Here is a 20,029-nt window from a genome sequence, read left to right as displayed (position 1 = left end):
TCCGCACAATTATTCAGATTTTCATAAATTCATTAAAACCTGTGTTCAACATTTCAGAGGTCCAGTCTAACTCGCCATGCCACATTTGTTGGTTTTTTTTTTTTTTTTAAGCCATACATGCATAGAACCAAACAAAAAGCATGACCACCTGGTTTTAAACATTTTACTTCCAAAGTGCTGAGCCAATCCTGACGGCAAAACCCTACTGATTTTGTTTAAACGGAGCTTGTTTTGCTATTTTCACATTTGTTTATCACACAGCTATCCTGTTCTCTAAGCTTTTCATAAGTAGGAAAAAAGCTATAAAGCTTTCTGTTAAGCATTTTCATTTATTGTAATCCATGGCAACTCAACAAAGTATGGCTTATGAACAAACATCGTAAAAAGCACCATAAATGCATATTTTATCAATATAAAAAAATAAATAAATAAGTACATAAATAACTAAACAAAAACATCTGTTGTGAACGGTAATGGCCACAGTAAAAACACAATATTTATTTCTGAAGATTTGGTTTGAGGCAGACTGCGTATTTGGTGGGTTTTTTTTTATTATTATTATTTAATTTCAGCGAACACCACCAGAAATTACCTACTAAATCTTTCATTTTTCTGTCACCATGGATGCATTTACATATGCATTTATGACCTGTAAGGTGATGTATATTGCTAAGCTCTTATTCTATAGTGTACAGTGTCAGTTGTACACTCATCTTTCTCCTTACAAATCCATTTAATTGATCACTTATTCAGAAAAGTACAATTCCAAAGAATGAATTATATTTTTGTTTTAGCATTTTTTTTTTTTATCTCCAGGACATAAAATGCCCCTGGTAAATGGGAAAAATAATATTTGCCTTTGGTTAAAACCCATGTATTTCAGAAGGACTTGATTTTTAGGTGTCATTTATAGACCTCATGTCAATCATCAATGCTTTACTGTAGAGATTTTAATCAGGTTTACTTATTCAACACAGGAGTAACACAACAGCTTTAATTTGGTTACAAAGCAATTATGTTCTATACTGTGTTCATACTGTGTTCACCTTTTGTGTCATCTGTACAAGCCCATTTCTCTAATCATAAGAGAAACAAAAACACATAACTGAAAACAAAAACAGACAACTAATGGCAAGATGAAACTCCCCATCGACTGCATTCTTGATGTTGAATTGTTTCTGTTGTGTGTTTGCTCAACATAACATGACGAGCGAGTGCTATATGAATAATTTTACGTATTAATATGTGTGATTTTCTGATTTAGTTTCCTCTGGATATCTTTGCATGGCAAATGTAATTGATGAAATTCATCTTTGGAAAGTCACAGTACTGCACATTTAATTGTTACTTGCTCTAGCACACCTGATTTAACCCATGAAGATGTCTTACAAACTGTAATCAATCACTTGCCTATCAAGCGTTTCTTAATATCCCATTTTTATAATGACCCCACAGCTTAAAATAACCTAAATGATATCTGAGTATAGTGTAAGCCATCAGTGTCCACTCATCCGGTTGCTAATGCTGGTAAGGTACATTCTACAAAAAAAAAAAACACTTTACATGCCCATGTGCTGTTTGTGAATGTGCTGTATTTTACACAGAGTGAGTGAATGAATAGTAATTTCATATATGTTTGGCAGTATTAGGCTGCAGCTAAAACATTTTATCTAGTGTCTCGATAATTATCAGGGTTTGGATGGAAACCCGTAAATGAAAAGTAGATTAAAGGGCAAAAGGTGAATGCCTCAAACACGAGATACTCCTACTACAGTGTTAGACGGGTATCGTTATAGGTCATGCTATAATAAGTACGCGTGTAATGCCAACACATACCACATAAAGGAATTTGTAGTGCTTTTAATTTAGATTGTGACGTTTCGTTTCGCTGACTATAATCAGACTGTAGGCAAATGAAATTAAAGATTGACAAGGCATTTAGTAAGCCATAGGGGAATCAATATTTTAAAAAAAAAACAAATGTAAGCTTTGATTACCAGAAAATGTGTTGAAAAGAAGAATTCCTTGTCATGGAATGTTCTTATTTAATCCGTTCACTCAGATAATAGGGTTTTTCTCTGCACAGCATCATCATTCCAGCTGTTGCACAACATCTGGTACAGAAAAGTTGCAGCCTCACACAAATTCACTGACACAGAACACAGTAATAGAGTATTTACTACATGTATTTCTTTTTTAAAAACCAATAGGCAAAATAGCCCATCCCACCTAAAGATCCCATTAAGAAGGAAGCCCCGAAGAAGGATGGCGGCTTCTTTTTTACCATTCGAAATGCGTTGGGTAGGACTGCTGACAGTAAGGTGGCGTGGATGTCTCCCAACACCTTGCGGAAAGCGTAGCGCTTCTGCACGCGCTCGAAAAATGACTGGAGGTTGGGTCTGCTGCCGTCCTCCCAGTACTTCTTTGAAAGTCCCAAGAACTTGAGCCTGTGCAATGTGGCTCCAAGATATATATCAGCTAGCGTAAAGTCATGTCCACAAAGCCACAACTCACACTTTTGACCTGTTAACAGAGAAGCAGAGTTATAAGTGAGAGTTGTGCTGTAGTACAGGCTTGTGCGATACTGATTTTTATCACGATAAACCATTTAATCATCCAGAACCACCTAAAGAAGGGCAGGAAAACGAGCATTTCCACCATTTCAGGTTTAAGGAGAGTACAGGAGTGCGTAATAATGTTATTAGCTGTGCACTCGGGAACTGTGACAATCTTGAAAATCCTCTTACAGATATGTTATTTGATGTCCGCATGGCTGACATTTTCACTATTCTGCTACTGCTAACAGGGTTGAGCAAGAGAGAGTAAAATAATGCAAGTGGAAGTGTCAGTTAATCATTCCAGATTCATGTGTTGAAGTTTTATTGGGGAGAAAAAGACTTTTAGCATATTTCTGAGTGTTTTTTGAGTGCCTTGTACTAGTGTATTCCATTGTTTTGTGTAGCTCCTATGCAAAATGTGTAACAGTTGGCAGGTCTGGTAATATATTATAATCGGCGATAAACATCACTTGATATCATGGCAATATAATATAGTGTAGAGATGATAATATTGTTATATCGCACAAGCCTAATGCAGTACTTCCCGAAAGGCTGAAATCCAAGAACTCAAAATTCAAAACAATTACTGTTTGGTTTTGTTTAGTTTTTTTTTTTTTTTTTTACTGTTATGCACATGTAATAGTAAGGCATTCTGAAAACTATGAAATACTGACCATTATTATATTTATTGCCTTTATCAGAGACTACATAAGAGACTAGTGCCTTTATCAGTAAACACTAGAACAGTTTCCCAAAGTGACCCTAAGACAGTCTGCGATTTTGCCACAAGCACCATTTTGGGAAACACTGCACAGACATTCGAACAACAATAAATGTATTGTATAACAAGAAAGACTACAGTGGGTTCTGAGGTTAGCCTAGGAGAACCCATAGTGCTGTCAAATCAAGTGCACTTAAACCTGTAATACCATTCAGGGTGTCAAATTTATGCCCCGCAACACCTAATCCAGCTCACCAAATTTAGTGTCCGTGTTTTTAATTGAAATCATCTTGTGGACTGTAAAACCATCATTTGGAAACTTGGGGGATTTTATTGTGTAAGGAATTGCAGTCTTTTCATCTGGTTTGCATTCTACTGTATGTTCAATCCCTTTGTGCATTCAGAATGTACCTTTCAGATAAATGAACACAATTAAGAATAGTTCTTAATGTGTTATTGTTCACTAACCTGATGTTATTTGGTCTGTCCCACTTGACATTGGACTAAGTATAATGTCGCCTGTTACCTAAAATGAGTTTGACACCCCTGAGCTAGAATAACATGGCAGGATTTAATGAATATTAGGTGATTGTTAAAGTAATAAACTACAACTTGCCTTGATATTCCAGTTTCCTCTTTTCAAGTTCTGCCTCTACCTGGTCTAATACCATCGCCAACTCAACAAGGATCTTCTTCAGGTAGTTCACATTATCATGGTCCAGTATCTTTGCCTGGTAGAACAAAGATAGACCTGTGAAACGATACCCCATACAAGAGACTATCCCACATACAAAAATTTCCTCTGACTGTTAAGGTAACAAAGCAGTTACACTGAAGAAGCAGCATTATTAACCACAACATGCTGACAGTTACACTCTAATATGACATACTCTAGACAGGTTCTTTTTCCAGACCTCTGATTTTTTTGTGAAAAAGTCATATCAAAGACATTTCGTGCAAACACACTAGTCGCATCTTATTTTTCAGAAGGTGTTGATTAATTTTCTATAACAGCAGCTCTGACAACAGTTCTGGCTGCAGACAAGTCACAAGTTTCTATCAATGTGTTGGTTCGAATTCGTTATTCTTTCTATAGAAACATCTTACACAGGGACTTGTATGATGGACAGATTTTAAAATGTGTAATTGTTGATATGGTGAAGCTACATTTTGGGAAGGCGTCTCCAGTGTCAGCGCTTTAACCGTCAGAGGTAAGTTCTCCATCATGGGACAGTGGTGTTGATAACATAAGCTGCATTTTTTTGTCTTATTAATGTCAATAGAGAGAGAACAATTGTTTATAGCCACTATAACGGCTGTGAAAACTCAAATTTTGTTTAGTTCGATAACACTAATGTTATCTATAAATGGATAAAAAGGCGATGTCCTTTAATAAATTAATAAATAAATAAAGCTTCCCATTCAAACCCAGCTGCCACCCCATATTTGTGTTAATAATCACACAATAAGTAAATACTGAGGAAGGAATTTGGTTTTTAAAACATTTATTGTTTCACAAAATCTCACCATGAGTTTTTTCTGCTTTGTAAGGTATGGCTCTGTCAGTTGTGGCTCCTCGTGGTCCAGCTTCATCAGTTCAGATGCTGCATTGGTCAAGTGTCCTGGAAGAGTGAGATGATGGAAAGAACTTCTATCAGCAGTCACTAAACAGGGTCACATGGTTCATGTAAATATAATGATTTGATATCAATGCTTGCTTCTAAAATTGTTGTAGTAAACCAGATGATAGTAAACCAGGATGCTTATGGGGACTTTGAAGTAGACCAATTTTTAACAGATAGTTGTGGGCAGATGTGAGGTTATATTTCATCGAAAATTTGAAAAAGATTTGTTACTAATTAAGTTGTAATGAGATTTGTATGCTTGAAAATCAAGTTGATAAATATCACCCAGCAATGGGTAACACACATTTATCATAAAGGAGATTTATTAGGGTTTATGCAGGATTGTCCTGTCCTCCTTAAATCCATAACAAGACTTCAGGCTGGATCATGTTCTGTTGGCTTGATTTATTTGTCTGTTTCATTGCAAAATGCATGTGCAATGCGGTTCAGAATGAATAAGCCATATCCAATAACAGAGGCCTTTGCATAAACCAGCTAGCATTCTTTTGCAGCTAGGATTCATGCCAATGCAAGGTCAACACTTGATCCAATAACGGACCTTGCCGTAAATCAGCTAGTCTCAAAGCATTTTAATACAGCTGTCATCTATGCCACTGAAAGGTCAATACTTGAGTCAGCCCTCAATTTGAAGACGATGCATTTGTTTGTTTTAAAGTTGAGAATCCAGTCGAACCCAATGCTAAAACACAGGATTTATGCTCTTTGACTACAGATTTGTGTCATTAGTTATAACAAACACATGTGAAAACAGATCAAAGTCACCCCAAAGATATCAGCCTTCAATGAAGCAGTTTCAACAGAAAGCACTGAATTGTGGCATCACTTACTACGTATTTCAGCAGTGGCGTACTTTGGGATCATGGAGTCAGTGGTGAGCTCAGGGTGGAGGATGCAGCCATGCGTGTAGGCGTCCATGGGCAGGCCATCTAGAAGCTCTCGATACTGCTTCACCCGAGCATGCATGGGAGTGCCTTCATCTGGAATAAGCTGGGCTATTGAATCTATAGCAAAACACATATACATACAAGGCATCTTATTATACAGACTGCTGGAAATCTGGAACCTTGAAACCTGATATCAGCTCCTTTAAATGACTTCTCCCTTAAAGAAATGATTTGGTACTTCACAGATGGTAGTTAATTCCTTTTTTGTGAAATAACATGGCTTCATTCAACCATGTGTGCACCAGCTGTATTGACCCATTAAGTAAAAGTTCCAGAATAAAGTAGAAGAAACTGCCAACTCTTGATTAAAGTCATTGCAGATGAATTTGATTAGCCTCAACACAGCTGTCGCAAAGGAATAAAAAAGGCTTTGTAGATAGAACTGAAAAAGGAACACAGGCCACACATATCCCATTCTGTGTGCACCATCTTGATGCATTAGGGATAGTGTATGAGAGCAGCCTGGCTATCCTCCAGCCTGCTGACTAATCATCCTCTACCCTGCACCTGCACGTCTCCATCAGGCTTAGGATGAGATCTGCTGCAAAATAGCCTCAGAGTACACCAACATAACAGTTCTCCTTGTTCCTTCTACATCAGGATTGATTAACATCAGTGTGTGAAAGCCATGTCACTGCACAGGATAGGTTTCACTCCATTAACACACTTGTTTTAACTTCGCAAACTACTTTTATATACTACAAAGAGGTTAACTGGATTAAGTGCTGAAAGAACAATGCACAACTTTCTGCTGGTGTGAGAATTTACTCATAAATATACCCACATGAGTAGTGTTGATGCCTTAGAACTCTAGTTTGATCCTGAGCTTGGGTTACATACTGTATGGAATTTCGCATTCTCGCCCCATGCCTATGTGGTTTCCTCCAGCTTCTCTGGTCTCCTGCCACATCCCAAAAACATGTCGGTAGGTGGACTGGCTATGGAATCCTTCAAGACTGCATGTTCAGACCCTTCCTTCTGCCACGATTATGTGGCCATTAACAACACTGTCATCAAGTTTGCTGGTAACAAGATACTATGGGGCTAATGTCTAATCTAGAACAATCAGTTTTTACAGGGAAAGCATTGCTTTACTTGCTGCCTGGTGCAAAAGTAGCAATTGAGAGAGTCACTTTATCTTTAAATACCTGGTGACTTGGATCTCAAGTGGTCTACTAACAATGCAGTTTTCCAGAACTATTAATAGCTTCTAGAAATGAAGCTATGAAATAACCAAGGCTGAAGCTTCACCTTCTTTCTAGTTAACTTCCACTGTTCTTCTTCCAACAGTGACAAAGTGACAAGAGACTTTCATTGGAGGCTTGGCTGTCTTGCACAAAGCAGAATCCTCCTAGACCTGCAGAGTTCATCTCACTGTTCATGTCATTTGGTTGAGATTAACTTGTCTGCACTTGTACAAACCCTGACAAAAATTCTGGAATCACTACACTTATAGAGAATGCTCAACCAGTTTTTTTTACTTTGTATCATAATTAATCATAATTAGTACTTTGTTGCTCCTCCTCATGCTTTTATTACAACCTGAATTCTTTGAGGCATGGCCTTCACTAAGAAAAACAATATTCTCCATCAAGATGGTTCGAACTTTCTCAAATAGTGGTTGACAGATCAGCTTTGCAGGATTTCCATCATAAATTTACAATCGGATTGAGATCCAGAATGTTTACCGGCCATTTGATTGAGTCCCTGAAGAAAAGCTTTAACACTCTTTGTTCCGTGGCAAGATACATTATCTTCCTGATCAACGACTTCATCACCACCAAAGCTGTTTTCTATCGATGGAATGAGAAAAGTGTGTAAAATTTCAGTGTACATCTGTGCATTGACAGTTGAGGTCTCCCCTGGTCCTTTACCTGACATGAAACCCCATATCATAAGTGAGTGGGGAAATTTGATTGTTTTCTTCAGGCAGTCGTCTTTATCTGTTTCATTAGTACGGCACCAGACAAAAGTTCCAGCATCATCTCCTTGGCCAATGCACATTCGTGATTCATCACTGAATATCACTTTCATTCACACTCCATGATTGCATCCCTTTAGCCCACTGTAACCTTGTTTTCTTCTGTTTAGTTAGTGTTCGTGCTGGTTTTCGTTTGGCTTTTCTATACGTAAATGCCATTTCATTCAGACAATTTCTTACAGTTCTGTCACAAACATTGACTCCTCGTTCTGCCCATTTGTTTTTCATTTGATTTGTTGTGCATTTTCAAGGCGTATAGCTTCGAGTTTTCTGTCCTGACGCTTTGACGTCTTCCTTGGTCGACCCGTATGTTTTCCTTTTGTAACATTCCCATTTTGTTTATACTTGCACCAAATTTTAGCCACAGCTGACTGGGAATAACCAATATCTTTTGCCATAGTCCATGTTGGATTTCCTTCTTGAAGGAGTTTTATAATCCTTTCCATTGTTTCAATTGACAACTCTCTTGTTGGGGCCAGGTTTCCTTTCAAAAAGTCCAAGGTGAAGGTCTGTATGCACTCTTTTAAGGTCTGTACGGTCTGTAACCTCTCTTTTAACCGCAGACTAATTTGCATTTTCAGACTTGTGCTGGTATTTGTTTTAGAAATGCAAACTACAAGATGATTCCATCATTTTTTTCCCTCAACATTGAGCGATTCCATCATTTTTAGCTGTACTTGATCTGGAAAAAATATGTCATTACTTAAAATAATTTCATTTAATTTGTTTGAGGTATGTTTCACAAAACCAGAATATTCAGCTATTAAACAAAAATTGTTTTGTGTCATATCTGTGATTTGTTTATTTGCTACGAAGTAAAAAAAAGTCGGGTGAAGATCCTCAAAGTGTGGTGATTCCATAATATTTTCCAGGGGTTGTAATTCATAACTCGCTATTGTAGAAAGAATCTAGCACCATTACTTTCAGTAATGGCAACAGCATATCAGGGCACAAAGCTCTCCACAGGGAGTCGAATTCAGGCCAGTGCATTATTAGTTACCACTGATTTTGGACATTTATTAAAAGCTTGGTAAGTGGACACACAATAGTATAATGTTTTCAGATACAGCACACACCCATGTGAGAGTACGTCACATTAATGCCATCTAGCAAAGGGTGTCTGAACATTTGGTCTGCTTCCAGCTGTGTAAAGGGCAGTTTTTCTTCACAGGTCATTAAGCTTCTCAAATCTCTCACCTATTCCCCTCCACCACACTGTCAGATCTTCAACCCGTGTAATTTACCTAGTCTTCATGGGCCATGAATTCTGAGGTGTAATATATTTAATGTTTTAGTACATACCCCAGAATTTGCAGTGTTCAATCTGTATCTTTGTATTCTCTGCCTCTCAGTGCAATACCCTAACATATGGTAATAATGAGATTCAAGTTAACTTCATTGTCTCTGTCTTGTGACTGACAGTCTTACCTCCATCCAGAGTTTTAATACTTACCACCCACAAAGTTGGTTTCTAAGTATTCAATGATTTGGTTATAGTCACTGACAATGGTGTCTCCATGTATGAAGACAGGCACCTCCTCTCCAAGGTTGAGCCTCATGAACCAGGGTTCCTTGTGCTCAGTCAGCGGTAGACTCACATCCCGCTCTTCACACAACAGACCCTTCTCATTAATCACCAGGCGCACCTGCCAGACAATAAACTCCAGCTCAAGCACATATTTTATTTTTTCACATCAATTTAGATACAGGGTTCTTGCTATTACCCCAATAAACAAAATCTAGACTTTTTATGATTCTTTTTTTATCAATTTTATGATTAGGTCACTTAATACAGTATGGGAAGACTAAAAATATTATAGAGGTTGTGTTAGAGCAGAAAGTATGGGAATTTCTAAAGACAAAAAAAAACCTTAGTGTCTTCGGTGTATATTACTTGTATATATTATTTTAGTACTTGTATTTCAGTACTTTGGTACCTGGACATAATTAACATAGTAATCAAAAGGACTTACTGATATGAGAGGGAAATAAAAAGTAAAGAATAAACCACAAAGGTGTCCTCTTATAGAAAAATCAGCAATGTGGTGTTGTCATGTCAATTACCACACTGAAGCTGATTATTTTCCAATAACAGCACATCCCAAGGTATTTCTTTTATACCACAGAATTTGCCAACACTAACAATTTTGTATTTATTACAGAACAACACATCATATGTTTATCTCTTTATAATTACAATGAATGTTGTGGAATGTCTACATTCTATCTCTTTTTTTTATCTTTCTCTCTTAAAGTTAATAAAAATGCACCTTGTCATATTACAGAGAAACTGCAACGTCCTCTGGCCTGAAGACTTTCCTGTGTCAGAAAAAGTTACAGCTTAAATGTTGCAGCTTAAGGTATGGCTTTACCTCTGACTGTTACAAAGTTCTGACACTGGAGACTCCTTCAGAAAACATCCCCAATTCAACATCAACAATTACTTTTTTTAAAACGATTTTTTAAAAATCGGTTTATGTGGCCCTTCTAAAATTCAAGTCCTTGCGTTAGCTGGGTTATTCAAGTCCTTGTATTACTGCAGAAATGATAGACTGTTATCGAAACTGCTGATGTTATGGAAAATTAATCTGCACCTTCTGACCAATCAGAATCAAGAATACAAAAGCACTGCAGTATAAACAATTTTATATTGTGTGTCAGTTACATAATAGCAGATACCGAAACCAATTGTCATGTGATATTTATTATATAGTATATGCACAAGGGAGTTACTTGGTGTCTCAAGCTTATTGAAATTTTGGAATTAGAAGTCCAGTTGACCATAAAACCACAGGATGTTAGAACCTAGTTTTAAACTAAAGCTATCCAGAATTTACTGCTGAGTGGTTTGGGTGAGACCATCCCTTATAGTTGTTTTGATCAATGATACTTAATATGCTCCACGGGCTCCTGTTTGTCTGTACTGCATGTCCTGGACCCAGATGAGACCTGAACACAGTTATTATTAGGTTTCACTAGAGCCTGCAGAAAACAGTCACTCGACTGAGGTCTTTTTTTTTTCTTTTGATTTTGAACCTGGTTATCGCATAGTGAATCTGAATTTGATAGACTCACGGTCAGCTGGATATGCTGGAAATAAGCTTCAGGAAAATGAATTATATTTGCAAGGGTTTCTCAAAGATGAAACTACTTTTGCAAGCTTAGAAGCTCACATATTCTTTGTTCTTTCATATTACGCATTGTCAATGTCATGTAGAATGTTTGCAAAACCTCTTTACAATGTATTTTGGCTCTGTAATGATGCCATGTTCATGGCTGCCAGTTGAACTTTGTGTCCACATGAAGTATGCTGAGGTATTTAGAGTGTGTCTGTGATACCCAGTGTGCTTCAGTGGCTAAGTTGCATTACTGAAGGATTTAGCTCCCTTTAGGAGATGTTCTTTCACCATTTAGTGATCATTTGTGTTGTTTTCAACTCTCTGTGAGTTTTCTTGTCCTACATCTGGCCCTGCAATCCCATTAACTGCCCACTGGATTTCAGAATACTCGAGACCATCTCACAAGACCTCCTCCCCTTCATCTCTTCATGACTCTATAACATGTCATGGTCATGTACCAACTGCATTCAAGACAGCAAGGGTTATCCCATCCTGAGCAAACCCACTCTGGATACCTCAGATATCACCTACCAAACGGTATCACTTCTCCCTTTTTTTTTATCTCCATCCTAAATGTGCTGTGTACAAACAAGTGTCTCTCTGTCTCACACAGACCAAACTCAAAGATCCTAACCAGTCTGGCTTCAAAGCTGCACACTCCATAGAACCTGCCCTTGTGGTCGTAACTGAGAAGCTTCATACCGCTAGATCAGCCAAACTGTCATCAGTCTTCATCCTCCTCGATCTTTCAGCAGTATTTGACACAGTCAACCACAAGACTCTCTTGTCCATCTCATGATTCTTGGAATTTGTGACAATAGTTTTTTGCCTCCTGCCTGGAGGGACGTTCATATTAGGTGACATGGAGGGGATCCACATCTGCTTTATGTAGACTCTCCACTGGTGTCCCTCAAGGCTTGCATCGTACCGCAGCTGAATGACTTGTTTTCACCCTTCCCTACTTTTCTGAATTACTTTGCTCCCTTCATTGGCTTCCTGTATCTGCCCACATCAGATTTAATTTTTTATTATCTTTTTTAAGTAAACGCAAACCGAATTGAGACATGTGGAGTATTCCTGTTTTAGTCGCATTATCGACGTGTATTACAGACATGTAAAAACCTTAATCACACTATTAACGTCGTGTGAGAGTTTTCACCGCATTTTGTGACGGGACACGTACACGCGGCAGTGCTCAACTGTTTGAAGGCAAACAAGAGAGTACGGCTGCGTCCCAAACTGCGTACTTACCTGCTATATAGTAGGTGAGATACATGTATTTCAGTTGCTATATAATAGGTGAGTAGCTAGATTAGGATGCAGCCCACGGCTTCAAGCAGTCGTCTATTTGCACGTATAGCATGACAAATCATTAACTGCTCTTGAAGCTTTCGTGAAAGTAAAAAGGAACACTGTGTATAGTACCATAATGAAGACAAACTGTGTGTCGATGCATGAAATTCTGGAGGGAACGTCGGACGGTGTGGCGTGGGGACGTAATGACGCGTGACATTGATTGCTCTATGTTCTATTACATGTAAAACAGGAACGTGAAATGAATATTTTAAAAGCAACTCATGTAAACACCTTAATCACAATATTGTTTTATTCAGAATAAGGTCCATAATTAGATTACTGCTGTCCATGTAAACGTAGACATTGATGCGTGCCTACAAAGCTCATAATGGGAACGCACTTATCACACTCTGCTCTGCACCCTGCTCCCTCTGATCCTCTAGCACTATTCAGTTGAACCTACCATCTCTCAGTGTACAACGAAGGCATACATTAATGCTGTTCTCTGTTCTGGTGCCGAGGTGGTGGTGCTTTAGCTGTTGCACTAGCTGCCCAAATAGCTGAGTCACTGGCTGTCTTCAAACAATGACTAAAGACCTACCTCCTCATGAAGAATTTAAATTTGCACTTTAAAAAAACCCATATGCACAAGCCTATGAAGAAAGTGTTACTGAAACGCTTATGGATCTGGCAAGAATTGATAGTTTGCTTTGGCCTACAAAAAACATTTACACACAACTTTGTAAAAAAAAAAAAAAAAAAAAAAAAAAAAAAAAAAAAAAAAGCAAAAATGAACCCCATTGTGTGCACTTTTGTACTCAATCGTGCTGGTTTCATAACACGAAACGTTTACAATGAAAGACTTGAACATTTCCGATAACGGTGATGGTGTTGTGTGACAAAGTATTAGCAAGTGATCCAAAATATTCTTTAATTCCAGGGAGAAAATTGGGAAGTTGGTGTTTAAGAGCTAGTTGATATTGGTTGAATGGCTGAATCCAAAACGACTGCCTACTCTCCATAAGTGCAAGCCATAGTATATGAACTAATGGATTCTAGACCCTATATTGCACCTTATGTCTAACAGCGCACCATCTGAGTCTCAGCTTTGTACAAAAGTCACTAGTGATGTGTGAGAGAAACATATAAGGCAAATGAAACCATTTTTAATATAGACGGTGTCCTGTGGATGCTCCGTGATTAAGGTTCTATGCTGGTGCTCAGAAGATTATAAGTTTGATTCTGAATGCTTAAATTACCAGTGAATTACTGTTGGGACCTTCAGCAAAGCCTTTAAGCACCAGCTGTATTATTGGATTGCATCTTCTCTCAGCTGTAAGTTGCATCGGATAAAAGTAATTGTTGGGAGAGATGGCACCGAACCGATATCCAATATCAGAATTGGACCAACATCAGCAGAAGATGCTGAATCGGGTATCAGAGGGGAGAAAAAGAACAAATCCAATCCAGTGATCCATGGTATTATAACATGCTATTCATTTTCATGTAAATGTAGTACAGGAAGGTGCTTCAATTAAACTCATTTTAAAGCTTAATCGTTTAATAAAAAAATATCGGCTACGTATTGGGGAATACTCAAGGTTTCAGAAAGGAAAAAGTGATATATCTCTAAATAATGTAAAGTGAAATAATAAATATACAGTCCTTTTGACGTCATTCTGAATAATATAAATCTTTTTCAATTATGAAAGCAGGTCACAGTGAATTTTGGAGCCTGTCCTGAGAACACCGATGTGAGGCTAGAATACACCGTGGATGGCACGCCAGTCCATCGGAAGGCACCGTGCACATACATTCACACTAATTCACATTTACAGTAATGAAATGTAGACAATACACCTACCGGGATGTTTTTGGGAGACTGGAGGAAAACAGAGAACTTGGAGAAAACCCACACAAACACAAGGAGAACATCCATCCATCCATCCATCCTCTGTACCACTTAATCCTTTTCAGGGTCACGGGGAAACCTGGAGCCTATCCCAGGGAGCATCGGGCACAAGGCGGGGTACACCCTGGGCAGGGTGCCAATCCATCGCAGGGCACAATCACATACACATTCAAACACCCACTCATACACTACGGACACTTTGGACATGCCAATCAGCCTACCATGCATGTCTTTGGACTGAATCACTAAGCCACTGTGTGCCCACAAAGAGAACATGCAAAACAGTAACCTAAGCTCAGGAGCTTAAAGTCACCATGGAGCTGCGAGTCACGAGTGCTATCCATCTTGCCACCATACCATCTAGTAGTAATTATTAAATAATTCAATATTATATTATTTTTAATAGGAAATATTATATTATTTTATGACTGGCACCCTGTCCAGGGTGTACCCCGCCTAGTGCCTGATGCTCCCTGGGATAGGCTCCAGGTTTCCCCGTGACCCTGAAAAGGATAAGCGGTATAGATGATGGATGGATGGGTGGATGGATGGGTATTATTTTTTATTGGTCTTGGTAGTTTGTTACATCATCACTGATATATTTGTGTGAAATTATTTACTTTATAACGCGGGCTACCCTGTTTTAAAAACATCCTGAAATGCTGTTTATAAGCAATGAGACGCACCTGGAAATAAATGTTGTGCATTGGATGTGCTACAATTTTAGCCAATTTGTGCAGAAAAGCTGTTTTCTTGTTTAATCACAATGTTAAAGCCATCCGTCTCATTTCCAGAAATACAGACTGACTTGTATTTCATTAAATTAATAAATTAATGAATCCTCACTCAGCACTCAGGAGATAGACCTGGCATTATCAGCTGGTGTGTGACAATCAAACATGCATGCCTGTCATTTGATGTTGATAATGTACGAGAGTCACATTAATTCTTCAGCTGACATTTTTAGAAATATATCAAGCATATCATTGAAAAGGTAATGTAGAAGCACAGAGATTTTATACCAAATCTGGGCAATTCTGGCAGAAACAGGAAACCAGTTTCTGATTTAATGCACATCTGGTCTACACAATTGAATCTGTGTTTTTATCAAACATCAATATAATCAGATTTCCTTTAATAGACAAAGCTGGCCCTCTACCAACTTGTATTTTAGAGATAACAGTAAATGTTTACTTCTTTTTCCAACAAGTTTTTATATATATATATATATATATATATATATATATATATATATATATATATATATATAATATACATACACACACACACACACACACACATATATATATATATATATATATATATATATATATATATATATATATATATATATATATATATATATATATGATACAGTCCCTTCCCAAACTATTGGAACGGCAAGCAAATTAATTTGTTTTGGCTATAGGCTGAAAATATTTGGATTGGAGATCAAAAGATGAATATGAGAAGAGTTTAGAATTTCAGATTTTATTTCCTGGTATTTATATGTAGACGTGTTAAATGACATATTGCATTGCACATTTTGTATCAGACCACCCAATGTTTAGGTGAGCAAAATATTGGAACATGTGACTGACAGGTGTTTTTTGTTGCCCAGGTGTGTCCTGTTAGATTGATTGTTTAAACAGTAAATAGCTCTGAACATCTACTCTTGGTTTTAGCCTTCAGTTTCACCTGTGAAGACTGAATTTGTTGTTAAAAAGGATAATCTAACATGGAGATCAAAGAACTGTCTAGGGTAGAAGCCATTTTGAATCTGAGAAAAGAGGGAAAATCAATCAGAGGCATTGCACAAACTTTGGGCATAGCCAATACAACAGTTTAGAATGTCCTGAAAAAGAAAAAACTATTGGTGTACTAAACAACAGACACCAAATGGAACGGCTGATGACAGAAACGTTGTGAGAGCTGTGAAGAAAAACCCCAAAACAACGGTCAATGACATCACCTACAACCTCCACCTGGCAGGGGTGAAGGTATCACAATCCACTGTTCGCAGAAAAATTTGAGTGCAGAAATATAGAAGCCATACCACAAAATGCAAACCACTCATCAGCAGTAAGAATCAGAAGACCAGATTGGATTTCACAAAGAAATACAGAGATGAGCCACAAAAGTTCTGGAACTAAGATTAACCTCTACCAAAGTGATGGAAAGGCCAAATTCTGGAGAAAGAAAGGATCTGCTTATGATCCAAAACATACGAGCTCATCTGTGAAACATGGTGGAGGTAGTGTCATGGCTTGGTCTTGTACAGGTGCTTCTGGAACAGGATCACTAATCTTTATTGATGATGTAACACATGATGCTAGCAGCAGAATGAATTCAGAAGTTTAAAGCAACATTCTGTCTGCCAATTTACAGAGAAATACATCCAAATTAATTGGGACGAACGTTATCATGCAGCAAGACAATGATCCAAAACACATTGCCAACTAAACAAAGGACTTTATCAGTGGGGAAAGGTGGAAGATTTTAGACTGGCCAAGTCAATCACCAGACCTTAACCCAATTAAGCATGCATTTCAATTCCTGAAGAGGAGACTGAAGGGAGAAACCCCCGAAATATACAACAACTGGCTGGGATAAAAGCCTAGTAAAGCATCACAAAAGAAGAAACCAACAATTTGGTGATGTCAATGAGTCACAGGCTTGATGCAGTTATTCCAAGCAAGGGCTATGCAACCAAATATTAAGTGTTATTTACCTTAATTTACTTCAAGACTTGCCTGTTCCTGGTCTGATACAAAAGGTTCTATGTTTTAGGTTGTTGAACACATCTCGATGTAAATAGCAGGAAATAAAAGCTAAAATCCTAAACTCTTGTCTTATATCCATGTTTTGAACCCAAACCCAAATGTCTTGGGTGCATAACACAAAAAATTGAATTGACCTTGCTGTTCCAATAGTTTCAGAGACGACTGTGTATATATATGCTCCATTTGTCTATACATGGATCAGTCTCATCTAATATCATCTGAGTCATAATTTAGTGTTGAGATATTTCATTGACTTGCTGGATAATGTGTCTGTGCACAGGATGCTATAACATTAAAAGTTGAGCCTTATAAATGCAGCTCAGCTTGTAAGGTCGGTGAGGGAGAAGATCTGTTTGTCTTTTGCTTGAGTGAAATCGTGACTTCCATTCCAACTGGCTGCTTCACTGATTTACATAGACCACTGTCCAGCAGAGCAGTGTTTCTTTATCCCGGTCTGAAAGCTTGATATTAAGATGATCCGCTAAGATGATCGGGAAATTCGCAGATTTTCGTGATGCCTGGATTCTCCGGGACTGCATCATACTACATACTGAGTAGTATGCCAACCACATGCTCGCAGTGCCATCTACTACAAGATACACCTCACAGTTCAGGGTTGTTGTGTTTTTTTTTCATAGCCAGACTCACTCATTTTAATGAATAATTTAGAGTGTCATCCTCATGTCTACAGCCAGATCTAAGTCTCTGACCATGCACAATGGTCTGAGCTGTCAAAATGGGTCATGCATTCTCCAAAAATCAATCCTAGAAATAAACATTACATACACTTCATTGATCTGGAGCATCAGCACTAACATATTCATATTGCCTAAAACTGGACTGGTATAAGCCAGCATTGTGTGCCACAGTAAAGCAAACAGAAGGTCAATAAAATGAATGCAGTATAGTGAGAGCTCCACCATTTTGCTAGCTATGTGTTTACCTTTTGCGAGCTGAAAGACTGCGTCCAGTGGTACAAAACGAGGCGGTCTTTAGAGAAGGGCTTGTGCTCTACTGGCGGCTCGTGACTCTCCTCTCCGTCCGCGAGCTTGCCGTCCTCGCTCATGGCTGAAATGGGCCACCAGCTGCAGTTGGTGGGGGTGACATGGTTGGAAGACGCCATGACGGAGGATGCTCGTGCGTGCGAGAGAAAGGGTACCAACTGGGGAGGGATGATGCGAGCGAGTAAGAGAGAGAGAGAGCGAAAGAGCAAGAGAGAGAGAGAGAGAGCGGAAGGAGGGAATGCAAGCTGTGCAATAACAGCGCGCGGAATCTTCAGCAGCGCGAGCACAGCATCCTCAGGTTATCGTCTATTTCCGGCTTCTCCTAATCCAACGGAGGATGCTCCATATATGCAACTTTAATGAAGAGTCATATTAATGCAAGGCATCCATGTAGCGTATGCCTAGATATATGTGTTTGTGTGTAAGCTTGATGGCAAATAGTCTACACACGTGCGCGTGAGCGCGCTGTGATACATCTCCGGGTGATGCCTGACTTCTTAGTGTGAAGGTCAAGAGAAACTTCTAACGCCCTGTATCAGGGGCTCTCAAACTCTTTGCACCCAGACAGACACCCCTTTAACTATAAGATCAATTCCACTCACCCTCTCAGAGCATAACATTAGGCGCATTCTTTAATCGTGCATAATAATAGAGCCATGAAGCTTTTTTATTCCTGAACTTTCCACACAACACTACACATTAGGTCCTCAGTAGGTGTAGGCTACTTATTTTTAAGTTATTGTGGTTTGGCTTTAACCATTCCATGCATGAATTATGCATGAGTTAAAATATATATATATATAAAAGATTATATCTGAAAAATAAATAAGTAAATACTAGTGACCAAAACAAAATTAAAAGTATGATTTTTAAACAAAATATAGCAATATTCTTGACATGTACCTACAAAATACATGCCGTTTAGGACACTTGTATGTTGTAGTGGTTTTCAGAAGTAGAATCTGTATTTATTTATTTATTTATTGGGGTATTTGGGGGGGTATGTAAAAACGATTGTGAACATATAGCTACCTGAGACATTGAGATTGGCAAATAAATTACAGTAACCATTAAAAAAAAAAAGCCTTAAATTGGCTGACCATAAGTGGACACTATGCTTAAAAGCATTAACCCATTTCATTAATAAGTCAGACAGGCTAGTGTTGAGGAAACATATTATTTCTGCTAATTGTTTCTTGCTTTGCTATTACTTTGATTATTTTGTTTACTTTATTTTATTACTGTGATAAATATTTTAATTTCTACTAATACAAATTCAATTCTATTAATTACACACAATGGCCACATGAGGGCGCGCTGTGGTCATTTATCCCTAGTGAGCAAAACGTCAAATTAAATCTCCAAGATGTTCAATAAAGTGTGAGGATTTTAGGAGTCTTTATACGTGTTAAATACATGATATTATGAGGGCCAGTGCTCTGCAGGGTTTTGTTATTCACCATATTATCACCATATTTCCTCTTAACACCTTCTTTGGAGCCTGTTATGGAGCTTAGTCAGACAGAAACATTTCCCCATGTCCCTGAGCTTATTACTACATTCTCATTAGACCAGTGATACTGAATATAATAGTGATACTGAATAACATAATTCTGAATAAAATCAAAACACATTAGTAATTTCATAGTAGTTTCGTATAAAAACAGAACAAAAGGTAGGCTGCTCTGTGGACCTGTTGTATATAGCATCCGTTATATGCAGTCATGACAGTTGTACACATTCATGGGACGTTGTTTATGTAATATAAATATGACCATATATATCCAAGCTTAACTTTACATTCTTGCATTAATCCTTTGATAATTATTATATTGAAAAGTTCTCATAGACACTAATCATGGTACATAAATTTCCATTTTATGGACATTACTGCTGCAATGTAAAATGTCAAATTAAATTTGATTAGGACACTCACTATGCAGGTTTTTTTTTTCAATCTCTAAAAAAAGGTAATTTCACATCCACATTAAGAAAATCAGAACAATAACATGATTTGATTCATGTCAACTACTGTTGTGATTTTATTTATTTATTTATTTACAAC

General features: G+C 37.9%; 1 protein-coding gene across 2 annotated transcripts; it reads right to left on the bottom strand.

The window, feature by feature from the left end:
- Window positions 1–1,792: 1,792 nt before the first annotated feature.
- gdap1l1 (ganglioside induced differentiation associated protein 1-like 1) lies at window positions 1,793–18,721 on the bottom strand. Of its 2 annotated transcripts, XM_053643762.1 has the most exons (6): window positions 17,904–18,721; window positions 9,304–9,511; window positions 5,753–5,926; window positions 4,807–4,901; window positions 3,896–4,010; window positions 1,793–2,523 (listed from the first exon to the last, which is right to left on the bottom strand). In XM_053643762.1, the coding sequence occupies exons 1-6, from the start codon at window positions 18,081–18,083 to the stop codon at window positions 2,180–2,182; spliced, it is 1,116 nt and encodes a 371-aa protein (XP_053499737.1). In that variant the 5' UTR covers window positions 18,084–18,721; the 3' UTR covers window positions 1,793–2,179. The 2 variants fall into 2 exon arrangements, with proteins under 2 accessions (XP_053499737.1, XP_053499736.1); XM_053643761.1 differs by lacking the exon at window positions 17,904–18,721 and having other exon boundaries at window positions 7,558–9,383.
- Between the last annotated feature and the right edge of the window lie 1,308 nt (window positions 18,722–20,029).

This window comes from Ictalurus furcatus, chromosome 15, assembly GCF_023375685.1.
Source record: "Ictalurus furcatus strain D&B chromosome 15, Billie_1.0, whole genome shotgun sequence".
Taxonomy (NCBI): domain Eukaryota; kingdom Metazoa; phylum Chordata; class Actinopteri; order Siluriformes; family Ictaluridae; genus Ictalurus; species Ictalurus furcatus.
This window is presented reverse-complemented; position numbering and strand designations above follow the sequence as displayed.

Bases quoted from the DNA above. Each gene is read 5' to 3' on its own strand.
- gdap1l1 (XM_053643762.1), bottom strand. From the start codon at position 18,083: ATGGCGTCTTCCAACCATGTCACCCCCACCAACTGCAGCTGGTGGCCC. The intron at 4,902-5,752 runs GTAAGTGATGCC...TCACTCTTCCAG, and splicing joins CGCCACTGCTGAAATACGTA to GACACTTGACCAATGCAGCA. The intron at 2,524-3,895 runs GCAAGTTGTAGT...CTCTGTTAACAG, and splicing joins GAGGAAACTGGAATATCAAG to GTCAAAAGTGTGAGTTGTGG.